We start from the raw sequence: 17,259 nt of genomic DNA on the forward strand, positions 1-17,259 counted from the left end.
ATTGCAAGGCGTTTTTGACTTTGAAGTGCGTACTGATTGATCACGCATTGAAGAGTATAATATGGCCACGAGACCTCGCAAAGAGATGAAGTAGCTCAAACAAAAACCGAACTCGCAATTCTGCTATCCCGGAGTGGACTTTCTGCGATCGCCCGCATCGTCAATTGACGACGAAGTAACCATATTCTGGAAGCTAGAATCGATCCTTCGCAAGGGGCGCAAATGCGATATCAGAGTTTCATCGGGCGAGATGCAATCATCGGAGGTTCCATCCAATCCTCTACCATCCACGGTCGTGTCTCCGAAGGGTTAGAATCACCAGTAGGAAGCTCTGTCGTTGCTTGATTCGTGGTCGTGCACAGGTGCAGTCTGGCACTGTCTTAGACACCACCGTTGCGTATCAGGCGTGTGAAGGCCAAGCCATCGACTGCGAGATATCTAGAAACATCCGTGTGACTGGCGGCTTTCTTTTCGGTCACCGGAGGTCAAACCACAAACTCATGCCGGATGTAGAATGACTGGCCGTATACTCATGAATTCGATCGTTCAAGGACATGCGTTAATCAATGGAGGACGATCATATCAAGCTAAGGTTGGACATCATCTTGCCAGCTCACATTGCTTTAGCCTGGGCAAAGAACTTCCTCTTCGGACAGTAAGCATATTAAAGATCAAGGCTGCCCGGTCCTCGCTTTATCTCTCCTTTCAAGTCAATTCGGCGTCAGTCATCCACCGGAGGTGATTATTGATCGCATCACCAATCAACTTAAGGGATAGATGGATATCACCATACACCCAATTGTCACGTGGCGCATATTGTGGAATCTGGAAACCGCGGTCCGCTTGAAGAGCTCTGATGTTGACGGCATTTCGCATTCCAGACCAAGACCCTTACAATTCCGCCCAGTCAACCATCACGGTTAGACGGAATAAATCATATTTGCTTTTAGCAAGGCACAGGTGACCCACTTGATACATTTTATTGACAACCCTTAATGAAATAAACGATTGGACACGATTCCTCAATGAATAGACCTTTTCCTCGAATGCAGAATAGTAATCTTGACGTGCAAGGCGATCTTGTTGGCTATTATTTTTGCACTGAGCTAGTCAACTTCATCCTTATCTTCGTTAGTGGTTTGCACTGGTTGGTGAGAAATTTGCAATGCAGGAAATAGGGACGGAAAGGTGCTCGGTAGGCCATTCTGTAATAAAAGGTGAGGACGAATATGAGTTTGGAGCAGGTTGTCACAGATCATAGTTTTGTCGGGACTGTCTATGGTTACCGTTGGATGTAACTGTGGCGCTGATTGATCACTTGCAATATGGGACTGATTCAGAAGGGCCTTTCGCCAGAGTTCTAGGTCTGACAGGGCTCTAATAGTATCGGGATGGGTTTGTCCGAGGGACTTTCCTCGTAGCAGAACACAAGCTTCAAGCAAGGCTAGACCTTCGGCATGGCGACCTTGATCTTTTATAGTGTAAGCCAAACTCCACATACTAGTCAGTGTGTCGGGATGCTCGGGGCCCATCACTGTCTTGCGAATGTCCAGCACTTGCACCTCCAGCTCTTCAGCTTCTTTCCATCTACCTTGACTCCTGTATGTGATTGCGAGGTTGGCCATACTGGTCAGCGTGCCAGGATGTTCAGGCCCAAGCACTATCTTGCGAATATCCATTACTTTCACGTCTAACTCTTCGGCTTCTTTCCATTGGCTCTGATTCCTGTATATGGAAGCAAGGTTGGCCAAACTGGTCAGCGTGTCAGGATGTTGAGGCCCAAGCACTATCTTGCGAATATCCAGCACTTGCACAAATAACTCTTTAGCTTCTTTCCATCGACCCTGATTCCTGTATATAATTGCAAGGTTAGCCATACTGGCCAGTGTGTCGGGATGTTTAGGGCCAAGCACTGTCTTGCGAATGTTCAACACTTGCACAAACAACTCTTCGGCTTCTTTCCATCGACCCTGATTCCTGTATGTGATTGCGAGGTTGGCCATACTGTTAAGTGTGTCGGGATTTTTAGGGCCCAGCACTGTCTTGCGAGTGTCCATTACTTTCCTGTCCAGCTCTTCGGCTTCTTTCCATCGGCCCTGATTACTATATGTAATTGCGAGGTTGGCCATAGTGGTCAGTGTGTCGGGATGCTCAGGTCCCAGCAATGTCTTCCAAGTGTCCACTACTTGCACCTCCAGCTCTTCGGCTTCTTTCCATCGGCCCTGATCTCTGTATGTGGATGCGAGGTTGGCCATACTGGTCAGTGTAGAGGGATGTTCAGGCCCGAGCACTGTCTTGCGAGTGTCCATTACTTTCCTGTCTAGCTCTTCGGCTTCTTTCCATCGGCCCTGACTACTGTATGTACATGCGAGGTTGGCCATAGTGGTCAGTGTGTCGGGATGCTCAGGTCCCAGCAATTTCTTCCAAGTGTCCACTACTTTGACGTCCAGCTCTTCGGCTTCTTTAGACCGACCCTGATTCCTGTATGTGGAAGCGAGGTTGGCCATACTGGCCAGTGTGTCGGGATGTTCAGGCCCAAGCACTATCTTACGCATATCCAGCACTTGCACGAACAACTCTTCAGCTTCGTTCCATCGACTCTGATTCCAAAATGAGGATGCGAGGTCGGCCATACTGGTCAGTGTAGAGGGATGTTCAGGCCCAAGCACTGTCTTGCGAATATTCAATACTTGCACAAACAACTCTTCGGCTTCTTTCCATCGACCCTGATTCCTGTATGTGATTGCGAGGTTGGCCATACTGTTAAGTGTGTCGGGATTTTTAGGGCCCAGCACTGTCTTGCGAGTGTCCATTACTTTCCTGTCCAGCTCTTCGGCTTCTTTCCATCGGCCCTGATTCCTGTATATGGATGCGAGGTCGGCCATGCTGGTCAGTGTAGAGGGATGCTCAGGGCCCAGCACTGTCTTGCGAAAATTCAGCACTTGCACGAACAGCTCTTCGGCTTTGTTCCATCGACCCTGATCTCTGTATGTGGATGCGAGGTTCGCCATACTTTCAAAGATCTCCGGATCTTCTTTTTTTAACCGTTGAGTTCGTCTTTCAAATACCTCTTTGAACGGTGCCTCCGCCTCATTATATCTCCCGTCAGCATAAAGACATTGAGCAACCCTCTGTGACAGGCTCTCTCTTTCTAGGTTATCTTTTGGATATTCCTGGCTTTGGAGAATAAATAGTGCGTGCGGTAAGTACCCCCGCCACAGTATCCGGTTATCGTATTCATCGGAGGGGAAAACCTCACTTAGAAGTTCGCCAGTCTTTATAGTCCAATGCTCTAAAAGCTTTTCACTTCTAAGCCAGCTTCTAGTGGCTAAATGAACAAGTCGGTGCATATTGATAAATCGGCTGTTGGCCATTTCTGTAATGAAAGAATAAGCCTTCAAAAGTCCCATTGCTTTCTGCTGGTCAATCAGCGAGCCCTTCTGCGGAAGAAAAGATAGTGGAATATCCCGGGGGTCAACACATGCTATATGTGATAAATATTCTGCTGCTAACAAGTTTGACCGGCGGATTTGTTCGAAAGATATTAGCCATGTAGCTGCCACCGGGTTCTGGATATCTTCATATCGATAGTCGTCCTCAAAATCCTGGCTCAGCAACTCCACTTTAATACTTTCTTGCTCATTCAGTAGCATCACGTATTCATTCAGGGTAATTGAGTTTTGATTAATATAACTCGTCGCTTGTATAAGCGCTAGAGGGAGACCACCGAGCTGGTGTATAAGTGTTATGGTAGATGTGTCGTCCTTCATCAGATTCTCTTCAACAAGTGAAGCTCGAAGTAGATCTATTGCTAACTTGTCATTGAGTTCAGGAATTTTGATAATGTCTCGTCCCACCAGACTATTTGCAAGTTGTTGATTTCGTGTTGTGAAGACAGTAAATCCATTTTGACTCCGGGGAAGAAATGTTTTTAGTGCAGGAACTGGGCCTTTTGCGGACATCCATATTTCCGCATCATCTGCATTATCGATGATCAGCAGCCACGGGCCAGCCCTCTCAGAACTTAAATAGGCCTTCACCTGTGATTTGTCATCGCCTGATATTACATTCTGCAATTTCAAAGTGTCACTTATATCCACGAATGACTTTTCCACGGCCTCCATATTGGTTGATCGAATCCAGAAGATAGACCGGTTCGGATCTCGATCGCGAATACGATACGCCAACTCGAGTGCGATCTGTGTCTTTCCAATCCCTCCCAACCCCGCAATTGCTGCTTTTCGAGTACGATTTTCAGGTAAGATTAAATTTTCTAGCCGACCAATTTCGCTCTCTCTTCCTAGAAACTGTGGGTTCTGATCAAATGGTACCATCCAGAAAGCCTGCGGCAGCGCCTCACTTTTTGGGGTCTGGGTCACCGGTAGCACAGAGAGCAGTAGCTTGGCATAAGCAGCAGCAGCAAGAGCAGCATAGCCTTGCCACTGTTTGTTTTTGTGCGAATCACAATAGTCACAGATCCCACGGATCACAAGGCAGGGGAGATTATTCATAATTCCTGCTGCTTCCATCTCAAAGCACAAAGCATTTAGCCTCCTTGCAATCCGGTCTCGGGTATGGCCATCTTTCATCACTTGATTGCCGGAAGCGATGATTCCGTAATGAATTTGAGGCTCTCTGGATACTCTTAATGTCCGGGAGATCTGTTTATCAGCATCACATGCGATACAAGATGGATTGCCTTCCAGATGCTCATATGTCGCTTCAAAAAGGCGGTCTTCTCCCTGAGGTCGTGAAAATGAAGCCTCCATGTCTGGGTTCTGACTCAACACATGCGAGATTGACTTTGAAATAGCATCACTTCTTCTCATCATTTCACTCGCTTCGAGTTGCGCGATTGCAGTTAATAGGATGGTCGGTGGCTGGTTCAATGTTCCCGTTTGCTGGAAGTATCCTCCGCTGATGGTTTTGCCAAGATCATATTGGGCAACACCACTAGATATACCAGTGGGCTTGCTAACCACCACGTCACCTAGACGAATGTCTGCTGTTTTGCTCGGCACGCCACCTCCAATCCCGACCATAAGCCCACATCGAATATTTGGGAAGGTTGATTGTATATAAGAGACAATTGCGGCTGCTGATGTTGTGCCAGGAACTCCAGAGGGTAGGCAGGCTAGCACTGTATTATGACCCTTGATTCTCCCCAATGTGTAGCTACACTGGGTGGAAGATGATGGAAGCTGGGTATGGATTTCATCGAGCATCGCTTTCGCGGCGGTTAGCTCCAGTGGTAGTGCACAGACCATTGCTAGAGCGTAGTCCGCATGTGAAATATCCTCTTTGGTCATTGTAAATTTATCTTATTCATATATGCAAGGTGCTCTCTGTGCGATCAATGCTAATTGAAAAAATGAGGGGTAAAGCTGACCAGAGCCTTTATTTCAGTAAACTCAGACGCTCAATGGAACGTCCCAACTGCTGATTCTGCCGGGCGGTTTGGTCCCGGTCCGGGAAAATCTTGGCTCCGAGCGTAGCGAGGTTTCCAGAGCGAATTGTCCGCAGGAGAACTCGCTTCGCGAATGGATCAGCCAATCAGGTAGCTTGTGCAAGGCGGAACGCCTCTGATTGGCCATCCGTTCCCTCAGCGAATTTCTTCACGCGAGTATGCTGAGATAACAAGGCCTGTAGTATGATACTACATAAGCAACCCATTGTGGAATACACTAACAGGCATTCTTTTACACGTTATATAACTCATTGGCAACCTGACATGAAGGCCGTCCATGCAGCAATCAAATATGCGATTGCAACGGGAAGACTGGTACCAGAATCTGAATCCGAATTTCAATCAACACAGTGAAAACGAAGTAGTCCTACCCCTTTTTCCCTCCCACCCCTTCCCTTCCTAGATAGACCCTGCTGCAGCCGACGAAGATAGGACACTGCACACTTGGAGAAGATAACCTTTAAGAGTGTCTACCAGCCAAAATATCAAACAAGGGAACCTCTAACACACCAACCTAAGTATCCAAACATCATGCATACATGTACGAGAACAAAACATGGGCTATTGCGAGTTCAAGCTGGACTGTTGAGAAGGGTTATGTAATTAGCGCACTAGTGCCCTATAGGGTTAGTCCCTCCGGGCGTAATAAATCATCATCATCATCATCATCATCATCATTTTTTCTTGGGAACGGATGAACGTGGAGAGGGGAGCAATCTTTCTTATTATCGAAATACGATCCGCGTGAATAAAGGAGAGATTCCTGGGTAGCTGGGTTGAAGACGAAGAGGGCCGGAGGCGAGATGGAGGAAGATCCGGCTATAACGACGCGTGTAGGACGCATCGTAGTGCCATCAACTAGAGCTCGAGAAGCTCTGGAAGGTGCTGACAGCACCGACGCCACCACTACAACTAGGAAGACGACATCAAAAGCAAAGCCAACTGCAATGAGAAAGGCTGCAAGCCAGATTGAGGAGAGACAGTGCGCCCAGGACAAAAACCAAGCAATGCTTAGAAAGATATATCAGTACTTGGAGGGTACCTATCGGGAGGTCAAAAGTTTAAAAGAAATGCTTAGTAAACAGGAAAAAATTATCTAGGAACAAAATGACATAATTAAGGGACTGTAGGCCTAAATGGAAGCAATCCAAAGCCAATCTGCGGAAGACTGCAAGCAACTCCGGGAGCAGCTGGATACTATCACGAAGACGCCAGTCAATGCAGCTCCCATGCAGATCAAATCATAGCTGTCATTCGCAGATATAACCAACAGCCAATCTAGTCACCAGCAGGGTACACACCTAGGCCCACTAGTGCCTCCTACATTGGCTAATACACTATTTTGCATAATTGACACGTCTCGTGTTAGAGAAGAAGACAAAGCCAAGACGCAGATAGCTAACATCAGACAATAATTGAAAAAGAAATATAGGAAAATGAAGGAATGGAGACCTGGCGCTGTGTAGTAGTGATTAAGGATCTAAAGAATGCTGACTGAGTTAAAATTATTTGCAGATAGAAGGATAAGATCCTATATGTTAAAGAGGCTGCTCAAAAGTTGAATATACTAGGATAGAGAGTATTATAAGACCAGCTCTATCCAGTCAAAATCAACAATGCTAACTAGATAGCGATCCTGGGTATGGATGGTAATGTCCTACCAGGAGTAACCGAGGCCCTAGGAAAAGAGAATCATGTCGATATTGCTAAGATAACATGGCTTAGCAAGAGGGACTCTCATAAAGCGTATAGATCTATGGTGGTACTCTTCACTGGCCGAGATTTGCTCACTCGGTAATTATCTTGGAGGTGAACCCTCATCAAAGGGAATGGTGGAGGGAAGAGAGTCAGGCATAATCTATATGATGGCTTTAGTAGTAAACTCTTCATCTTCTGTTCCATATATAAAACCTAGGAGATTCAAGTCATTAATCTGAATAGGGACATGTTATTGCTGTGTCTCCATTTTAATAGATGTGTAAGCATCAGACAAAAGAATCAAGAAGATAGAATCGTTCTACTGCACCAGGAAGTTACAGCAATTTATATCTTCTCTAAACTAAAATCTATCAATTAATACTTACTATTTAGGGGCTGAGTAATCCAGTTCTTATTATCTTAGGGGCATTAGGTACAATGCTGGCAGTGAAGTGGAGATGAGTGAGCTTTTACCATAGTGCGATGCAAAGCACCTAATCTTGTATCTCCAATCAAATACTGGAACTGGCCACATATCATGTAGCACCATGGTATAGTGTATCTCTAAAATAGAACATTCATGACTATCAAGTTGCACTCTAGCTTATCCTAATTAAGTAAAAGGGTCTATCATGCGTGGCACTATGATATCTCTGACTATATTTCTTTGTTGACCAGTCGATATATTAGTATAGCATACAATATATCTAACTAAAAACTAGCAGGTGTCGCACCTAGCCATGCTTCTTTCTGACGCTTAATATCTTAAAGTGGAAAATACTCCAGAGTAGCAGTAGTATTTTAATTATTGCAAGGCGTTCTCGCCTTATTGATTATACCTTGAGAAGTATAATATAGCTAGGATGTCTTATAGATAGATCTAGGAGTTTAAACAAGTAACCATGAAACTAGCTTCACAATCATAGTATTCTAGAGTGTATACTTTCTAGGGGCCATCGCTACATTATTAATTGACAACAGAGTAATCATATCTCCCGCAATGGACGCAAATCCGAAATCGAAGTTATCAGACGGGACATTATTATTGAAGGAGATCCTACTCTCTGGAGAGCGAATTGAGGACTCCGAGGTTGAAGTCTTTAGGAGCACACTGATGGGAAGCTTAATTGCGTGATTCGTGGTCATGCATAGGAGCAATCATTGTGGCTGGTTCCTTCATCAATAATTAGGCACATACAATTGTGTATGTTCCCTAAGTAGGCAGAATCTGCTTCAAAGTGATCCTTAAATTCTTAAATAGCTTGTTATGAGCTGACCTCATGTCGATATGGTTCGGGTGAAGCCCTCACTAGAAAATCTGTATCGTTTTTATTCGCTTCTGCGCCCAGTACGCTGGAGCGCAACCTGGGAGCTCGAAGTCATTCCCAGATGCCCAAGGTTCATTCCTATTAACTGATCTGCCCCTTAACAGGACTTCATGTCTTGGCACTCATGTGGTGTCTATGATTATACGGATATCCGGCGCCGAACCCAGCCCAGCATGAGCGTTCCTCTTTCCTATATAAACTTGTATGAACGACGAAATCTTGTGTCCTTTTCTCTTTCTCTCCTCATGTTGTGTTTTCTATTCAAGTATGCCCTTATAGTGAGCGTTAGGCGGGACTAGCCCGTAACATAGCTTCTAGTCCATGCTCAAAGCATACTAGAATAACCTAATAGTGAGTCACTACCACCAACCTGCCTCGCTGTGTGCTTCTGCTTAATCCATGATTGATTATATCGTTGCAGACGCAGTTTAGTTCTGGCATCCTAGGATGCCAAAGTACTTAATAGTCCGACTATATAAAGGCCTCTGCCCGCATATTTATTCTTTTTCCTTTTACTTTTTCTCAACCACCAAAAGAAACCTAGGGGCATTAAACAAGAGGTATAGTGCCCAGTATCACTATGAGAGACGCATACTAATTATAGAGAGTGTGAAGGCGCCAAGGAAATGGATTGAAGCTATCGAACTACAAGACCATACCCGTACAAATCGACAAGAATAACAAGCGTGAGAGAAAAAGAAGAGGAAAAACAGTTCTCCAGCTGCTCGACAGCCATATAGGTGGGCGAGCTTCTTTGTTTCCCAATACGGCACCGATAGGGCTACGGAACCCTATGTTGGCCGAATATGGCAACCGTCAAGGCGCCAAGCCGGAGCGGCCCGTCACAGAGAGTGCTAGTTTTGTGACCTTGTCCATTAATTCTATTAAGTAGTCCCAGCAGTTGTTCAGCCACTACTATAGTTGTTGGTTTAGCCGGGTCCTGGATCACGAAGCACAGGATTGCGGCAAGGGCAGTCCAACTGCCCTACGTGGTGAGTCTGGTAATATTGAAGTTATTCCTAATATTACGACTGGTTCCCAAAAGGGAGGAGAAGGATAATTACATGAGTAAAGGGGATATCCCAGGTAGTCGGAACGGAATAACTAATATTCCGGTGTTGATACTCAACACCTGGGGATTCCCGTACACACAATAGTAATGCAAGTAAACATAATAAGCTATAAATTGCCAACTCAACAATCTATCTTAGAGTCATCTCGCCACTTATTCTTAAAACACAAATACAAACAAGATGGGAGTCCTTTAATCCAGCCCACTTCAAAGAAGCGATGCACAATGCCATCAAGAAGTTATCCAGACAAATCAATCCCCTTAATAGAGAATAGATAGTAACTCCTAATAAGATATTACTATTAAGGAGAACGACCTAAATTGTGAATGGTGTTCAACTCCTATATTTATCCATGAAGGCGTATTCATTGGTTTTTGGTATGCAGATTAGAGTGGAAATGGGAGGCGACCAGTATATTGCTTAGTCAACAGAGATTTCGAATTTACATATCTTAAAGGGAAAACATTCATCCTTGTACGATACGACGATTTTGATCCCCTAGATAAATTTGGTGACTGGCTGGACGACGATACCGAAGACGAGGACGCCATGAGCCCAGAAGACATAAAAGAGTGGGTGCAAATGATATGGGAGATCAGAGACTATGCCGGAATCCAGGACATGAAACTTGGGGATTGACTGATTTCGATAATCAAGGCATGTAAGATAGTGACTAGAAAGAGCCAGATCTTTCCGTCGTACAGTTCTAGTGATAAGAATTCTGGATTTAGTGAAATGTAGGCTAGATCGACCGCCTTAGCGACATTAATAATAGACAACATTTAAATATGGAGAGTACCTCATTGGATCGGTCTAAGTGCTGTAGATCGCAGAAACTCCATCCACGTCGACCTTCTCATATGAAATGCTATCTCATATTGGATAATATACGGTAGCTCATATAGGATGCCATGGTTTAACTATTGCATGCGGGCCGTTTTCCGTGTGGGCTCCAAGCCCCTACGTGCTGTCATGGTTTGACCTTCGCATATGGGCTGTTGTCCCATACGGGCTCCTACGTGTGGCAACTATCCTATAGGGTGAGATACACTCTATGGGCTGCTATAGTTTTTCTATTTCATGCAGGCTACTACCCTAGGAGTTTGGAGCCCCCATGGGAAAAGAGCCCGCATGCAATAGTTAAACTGTGCTAACCCATGTAAAATCGTATCCCATATGGGGAGATATACCCCATAAGTTACCATGGTTTAGCCATTGCATGCGGGCTATTGTCCCATATAGGATCTAATCCCCTAGGGTAGTAGCTAGCTATCCCCCGTCCCCCTTACTCTTGGGGGGGCAGTCATCAATATCAGGAATTCTATACCATATTGATCAGGCTCGTCAGCTTGTCGGAATAGCTGTTCTACGTGACTAGTGCTAGCGACCTAGACGTAGATAAACCGACAATAAGAAGCGCGCGGAGCGAAGAATTGATGGGGTTGACCGAATGACCCGTGTAGTACGTTATGGTTGGACGGCACCCATGGGCGTGTTGACAAATTAGGATTAGCGTTTCTGAGTTCATGAATGATGACTCACCCAAGCGAACAATATGGTAGGTCAAAGGTCTGTGGTTTCCTTCTATAAGATTTACCTGATAGAGGGTGAGATACGTTCCTGTGGGTGCCAAAGCCATATTTGGACTCTGTGTGGATGAGAAATTCTCACGTAAGAGAAATTATCGCATAAGAGGGATTATTGCATGAGAGCCCCAGGTGGTATTGAGCTCCGGGCGCGGTGCAATACAGTTTGCAGATTGAAGATGGGATACAGTAGTAGTATATTGATTTGGTAAGATGAATACAGTAATCCGACCCGATTCGGAGCTACTAGACTTCTCGTCAATACATCCATAACAGTAAAGCTCAATGCTCAATATATGACCGAGCAATGGAAATACGTATCTCCCTGAACGGGACCCACCATGTTTCCTTCCGTCCGTCCATACAATGAGCCTGGTTTATCTCCGCCGAAATAACCCTCGGGTCACGGATCTGATAAGACTCAAGGCGAAAACCGGATCAGATAATTTTTCGGCATCGATCGCTATTGGTTGACTCATCAATCGGCTCCTAGGACGAAGGGAGCTATAGACTCGGATAATACATATAGGTGTAAATGCCGCCATACCACACGCTGCTATAGTCTAAGTATGAGTCAAGACTCAAAAGCATAGACGCTGGTTAGATAGCTATGACCTCGGTATGAGCTAGGAACCCAATTCTTTTTAGTTACTCTCTGGTCATCTTCAAAGTGCTCTAGCCCGCTACTCTATTATTATAATAAAATAGTTTCCTTTTGCTATTAGAAGTCTTCCCCGAGTAGCTGACTACGTCTTCCAGAAGTTAATACTTACAATGTCCGCCTAGTATATAGTCTGCTTCTCCTAATGGCTGTTAAGATTTATCCAGGGCCGGTTCCCAGGTCTCGTCCAAGAATGGCACTGCCCCCAATCTTTTCCAGCATTCCCTGGACTTTAGCGCAATTTCCTTTGACTTGGTTCTCAGAATTATGTCCCTAGCGCCGTCTGTAACGTAGATAATATTTTTGTCCTTGAACTTGTCAGCCACTAGCACTTTACGAGACGTCGTCAATCTAACTTACCAATCCCAGTGTCAACTCTATGCCGCCTTCAACCACCATATTTGGTTGGTACTTGACGGGATATCGGCCTTGAATTGCGCAAAGAATGTTGTTACTCACAACTTCTGCCTGTAATGTGGCGGAATGACCATTTTTGGGGCAAGGATACTCAATAACATCACCAGCGGCGTAGATGTTGTTGAATCGATTGTCCGCAATCTGCAATGTCGATTTCACCTTCACATGGCCGCCCGAGGGAGAGACTATGTGGGGACAAAGTTTGGCGATGATATCCGATGCAGCCTTCTGACCAGTGCATCGAACCTTGGGACATGTAAGCCTAGAACAGGATGTGATTGAGGGCTACATACTAAAAAATCGCAAGGAATTGCTGTCCCCGATCCCAATACCACAACCCCCTCATTCTCGACGTGATTTTTGATCCGTTCGCCTAGAGTTACGCGTACTCCCATCTCTTCCAAGGCTTCGAGCGCAGCGTCATGAAGCTTTTTTCCAAATTTGTTCAGCAGTGTCTTCCGCGAATGCACTAACGTCACATTTTTTTGAGGGTGGACAGTTTTGGCATCAGCTGCAAGTTCGATCCCAGCAGCTCCCCCCCCAACCACTACTAGATCCTTCGCATCCCGGATGTCACTCTGTAAGGTCTGCAGGGCCTTGATCCCGTCGCTTTTTTCATTCACGTCAAACCTAGAGGGAGGACCTGCGTGGGAGCCCGTTGCAAGGACCAGGAACTCGTAGTTCAGCATGACTCCGCTTTGTAGTGAGATGGTGCTCGGACCAATCTCCAAGACAGTATCCTGTATCATTCGCCAGCTCCCTTTGGGTGCCTCTTTGAAGTATGGCCCATAGGGAATGAAGGCCTTGTGTTCATGTCCACCGACTACCGAAAATCGTGGAAACACCCAGGTAAAATGGAAATGCGAGCTTCTCTCGATCAAAACGACTTGGTAACCGGTCGGCAAAGAGTTAGCCAGTAGCTTTGCGGCGTGGTAGCCCGCGAAAGAAGCTCCAATAATCACAACGTTCTTAGGGGAATCCACAGGGTCATAGCGGTAACGATGAATTGCAAAGGCAACTTTTTGTTTGATGGTATCTCGTATAATAACGAGGACCGCCTTCACGAACTGAAAAGCAATGATTGCAGTATCAACCAATTTGCTGCTGTAGGTTATAGTCATTGTATCCGTACCCTAAAATGTGCTGCTTTCTGTGACTGATTGATGCTATAGCTCAGCTCATTATCTAAGTATTCTCACGTAAAAGGGTGTCCGGACTTCGACAGAGTTTTCGTTGGTGATATTTCCAAGCTAAATATCCCTCTAGTAATTCTACAGCAGTAGAGGCAATGCATATATTATATTGTCCTGACCCTTGGACCGGATGCACAAAGAATCTCTCCGAAACCTGACGGTGTATTACCCTCGGATCACGGATCTGATAAGGCCCGAGGTCGGATCAGGTAATCTAAGATTACTGTGTCCCCTATTTTCGGTTTTGGACAGGGGAGGGGGTTCCGTCAAATCGGAGCAATGCTAACGATCGCAAAGTTTTCTAGAGCGCCAACTCTCAATAATTTAGTGAGGCTTTTCTATAGCTACAAAATGCTACACGTTTTGGGTCACAGTCATCAGGCCTGTATTGCCCACTTGACTGTCTAGAGTATACTCGCAGTAAGGTGGAACTAGGTCTGTCCATACAATGAGCTTACTTTATCTTTGCCGTAGCGCTGCCAGCAGTGTGGATCGGAGATAACTTGTTCGACTACATAGTATTATTTGCTTGTGGCATACAAGAAAGCAACCCCTGGCCCATTTTATACTTGAAGAATCTTCGATATTCTGGTTTCCCTCATATTCAACAGACAAGTATCACTGCAGGTATGTTACTCATTTCACTACGTATGAGTACCACACTACTACTATCAGTATTCTAGGACGGGCTGAACTTCTGCAGGGATAACCAGCTGTCGCTTGTGGTTTGAGCCGCCCCTGTCCAAAGCCGAAAAGCGGGGACTCGGTAACCTTAAATTATCTGATCCGAGCTCGGGCCTTATCAGATCCGTGATCCACGAGGTTATACTGTTCTGTGAGGAAGAGGTGAAATCCGGTTTTCACCGCAGTTCTAATTCATTGAAGATTGTCCTACCCAGTAGAAAGTCCACTTTACAATTCATCGTTATCGCTATGACCCGGTGGGTTCCCCAGGCTTAATTTGCAAGACAAAAACTTTGGTGTCTTACCTGGCCCCACTGCATGCAGCACTCCGTCCATACAATGAGCTTATTCTATCTCTGCCGCCGCAGATAACCATGGGGTGGCGAAGATTAGATCACATAATTTTCCTTCGCATTCGTCGGATTTCAGAACAGAGAGAGCTAGGGGCTTAGATAAACTATCCATAGGATGGAATTCTCGCAGCAGAGGATTACAGATATTATTCCCCCCAACTATGAAGATACTATTGATAATTTTGGTAATCCACAAAACGTGTTTCTGAGGTCAGAAACGTACAGAAGACAAGGTAAAACCCTGGGAAATCCTGTTCAAAACAGCGATCCTAGCACAACTATACAGGTAATCTGATTAATTAACTCTTCCGCGTTGCCTATATTTACCACCACCGCTATGCAATGAATGCATCCCTAATCCGCCCAACACGTACCAATCCACACCATTTCCCGAAGCCTTTAGTCCTTCTTTTTCTCTATTTAGACACAGCTCCCAAATTTTTGTTTTCTGAACCCTCGTCACCATTACATAGTCCTTGCAGGTATCTTCATCCTAAGTGACTCTTAATAAAACCTCTTGAATTTTATCTCTCGCACGTTTTTTATAAGCAGAAGTCGTTTCTGAGAGTCAAGTTACGATTGCGGCTGTGCCTTCAAAACTTTGCTCAGCTTCCATGGCAGAAAAAACTGAAGTGCAGGAATACGAGTAGGTTGCATCTATCTATCCCAAGTGCTCTATCTTTCACAGACCGGACCTGTGCTCCAACCTTCTGATAATAAGACCAGATTTTGATAATTTATAGGTATGAAGCTCTTCCTTCAAATTATGGCCTCGGCCACAACATGCTCGCCGGTGCTATCGCCGGCATAGCTGTACGTTTTTGTTGGCACTATTTTCATTCTCCTATTGCTTGGCTTATAAAAGGCTGTGGAACCTCCGTACTGACTGATAGTTGTTTGCAATAAATAGGAGCACTCGGTCATGTACCCTGTCGATTTACTGAAGGTATGGAGCATGACCACTTAGTATAAATGCTTTTAGCCTTTTCCGGCATTATTTACAAGACTGTGGCTGCAGACTCGAATGCAGATTTTACAGTCGACCATTAGTGGCCCATATTCAGGTATCACAAACGCGCTATCTAACATTTATCGCATTGAAGGATGGCGAACACTGTGGAAGGGCGTATCAAGTGTGATAGTGGGTGCTGGTATGAGAATCTAGCTCTACTCTTTTTTTTCTTTATTTTTGGTTTGGAACGCGGATTACTAGAAATGATAATTAAACGAATTCAGGTCCTGCGCACGCGATCTATTTTGGAACATACGAAGTCGTTAAGGAGCTCGTTGGTGGTAATGTTGATGACGGGCATCACCCTTTCGCTGCTGGTAAGCATATGTTCTATATATTGCCTAGCTAGGAGGTATCTAAGCTAAATTCTCTTAAGCCCTGAGTGGAGCAAGTGCGACGATTGCCAGCGATGTCCTCATGAATCCATTCGATGGTAGATTTTTCAGCCCAAAACAATTACGCATTTAATTCTAACTTTCCCAGTTATCAAGCAGCGCATGCAGGTCTATGGCTCCATATATAAGAACATCGTGCAATGCGCTAGGACAGTGTACCAGACGGAAGATCTCCAGGTCTTCTACGTCTCATTACCCACCACACTCTGCATGACCGTTCCGTTCACCGCAACTCAATTCGTGACGTACGAGTCAGTATCCAAAATCATGAACCCGAAGAATGAATACGATCCCTTCACCCACTGCATTGCTGGAGGCCTCGCTGGTGCCGTCGTGGCTGCGTTCACCACCCCTCTCGACGTGATTAAGACTCTGCTTCAAACCCGAGGTTTGGCGGCTGACCAGGAGATACGCAGCGCCGCCGGTCTTTTCAAGGCTACGGCTATTATCAAGCATCAGTTTGGATGGCAGGGTTACTTCCGTGGCATGCGACCTCGCATCGTCTCTACCATGCCCAGCACTGCGATTTGTTGGTGAGCTACTCCATATTTTTCTCAAAAGTCGCATCATATTGACAATTCTTAAGGACTTCCTATGAAATGGCTAAAGCATATTTCTTGCGGTACGGATTTTAGTAGGCCTCGAGATGGTCTGACTCAGGTTCCAAGATCTAGGACCACGAGTCGGACCTCATGGAGTAGAATTAGTTCTAAAATTATTTGCGATTGAAACTAAGAATCTGACCTGTTCTTGGGATCGGGGAAACTTCCCACGAACTCAAGATTGATCTTTACAACCGGACCATTCTTAGGACTCAGCGCATCATTCTTAGCAGTGCTCCGCTCTATCCTGTAAATACAGTCTCTGTTCTCAAAAATGGTGTTTAAGTTCTCAAGACGCAATTGATCACAAGCTGAGAAGCACTCTCCTATATAACTAAGTGTAAACTAATCGTCACACCATATTGCTATTGACTCAAGACTCTAAAGCCATTCACCACAAAAATGTAAGACCTCCTTCTACAAAAGTGAGAATGTGCATGCTTTTCATCGCAATGGGACACCTGGAGGAATTGGATGGAAATCACGCGTGATAGAGCGGGTCATAGGTCAAAAATCAAATAATTCGAGCAAGGCCCGGAGAAAGACTGTGAACCTGGTGCAAAAAAAACCCTTCATGTGTTGTTTGATCGAAGCTCGAAAGCACCTTGTTGAAATCAAATTTTTGACCTGCAAACAGAACCTTTTCACCCGCTAATTCTCATGAATGCATCCAGTAACAAACACTATTTAAACGGCTGTTCACTGCTTTCTATTGCACGTATAACTGACCTCTCCGAATTCATTGGCAAACCATGGTGGATACTATTGGAGATGTTTGTCAGAAGAAGTA

General features: G+C 45.2%; 3 protein-coding genes across 4 annotated transcripts, besides 1 other annotated feature; 1 reads left to right on the forward strand and 2 right to left on the reverse strand.

Annotated features, from left to right (window-relative positions):
- Window positions 1-1,106: 1,106 nt before the first annotated feature.
- On the reverse strand, window positions 1,107-5,309 carry TSTA_038360 (kinesin light chain 1 and, putative; the record flags this gene model as incomplete). The annotated part of the gene is made up of 1 exon (XM_002481018.1): window positions 1,107-5,309. The coding sequence occupies one exon, from the start codon at window positions 5,307-5,309 to the stop codon at window positions 1,107-1,109; it is 4,203 nt and encodes a 1,400-aa protein (XP_002481063.1).
- An 807-nt stretch (window positions 5,310-6,116) lies between these two features.
- Window positions 6,117-6,145: a microsatellite.
- A 5,607-nt stretch (window positions 6,146-11,752) lies between these two features.
- Window positions 11,753-13,351, reverse strand: TSTA_038370 (disulfide oxidoreductase, putative; the record flags this gene model as incomplete). Of its 2 annotated transcripts, XM_002481019.1 has the most annotated exons (4): window positions 11,753-11,864; window positions 11,926-12,121; window positions 12,174-12,476; window positions 12,524-13,351. In XM_002481019.1, the coding sequence occupies 3 exons, from the start codon at window positions 13,349-13,351 to the stop codon at window positions 11,966-11,968; spliced, it is 1,287 nt and encodes a 428-aa protein (XP_002481064.1). In that variant the 3' UTR covers window positions 11,753-11,864; window positions 11,926-11,965. The 2 variants fall into 2 exon arrangements, with proteins under 2 accessions (XP_002481064.1, XP_002481065.1); XM_002481020.1 differs by lacking the exon at window positions 11,753-11,864 and having other exon boundaries at window positions 11,895-12,121.
- Window positions 13,352-15,074: 1,723 nt separating this feature from the next.
- On the forward strand, window positions 15,075-16,744 carry TSTA_038380 (mitochondrial RNA splicing protein, putative; the record flags this gene model as incomplete). The annotated part of the gene is made up of 8 exons (XM_002481021.1): window positions 15,075-15,106; window positions 15,204-15,273; window positions 15,371-15,406; window positions 15,479-15,611; window positions 15,697-15,789; window positions 15,849-15,905; window positions 15,956-16,400; window positions 16,454-16,744. The coding sequence occupies 8 exons, from the start codon at window positions 15,075-15,077 to the stop codon at window positions 16,500-16,502; spliced, it is 915 nt and encodes a 304-aa protein (XP_002481066.1). The 3' UTR covers window positions 16,503-16,744.
- Window positions 16,745-17,259: the final 515 nt, after the last annotated feature.

This window comes from Talaromyces stipitatus, genomic scaffold (genome assembly GCF_000003125.1).
Source record: "Talaromyces stipitatus ATCC 10500 scf_1105507295541 genomic scaffold, whole genome shotgun sequence".
Classification (NCBI taxonomy): Eukaryota; Fungi; Ascomycota; class Eurotiomycetes; order Eurotiales; family Trichocomaceae; genus Talaromyces; species Talaromyces stipitatus.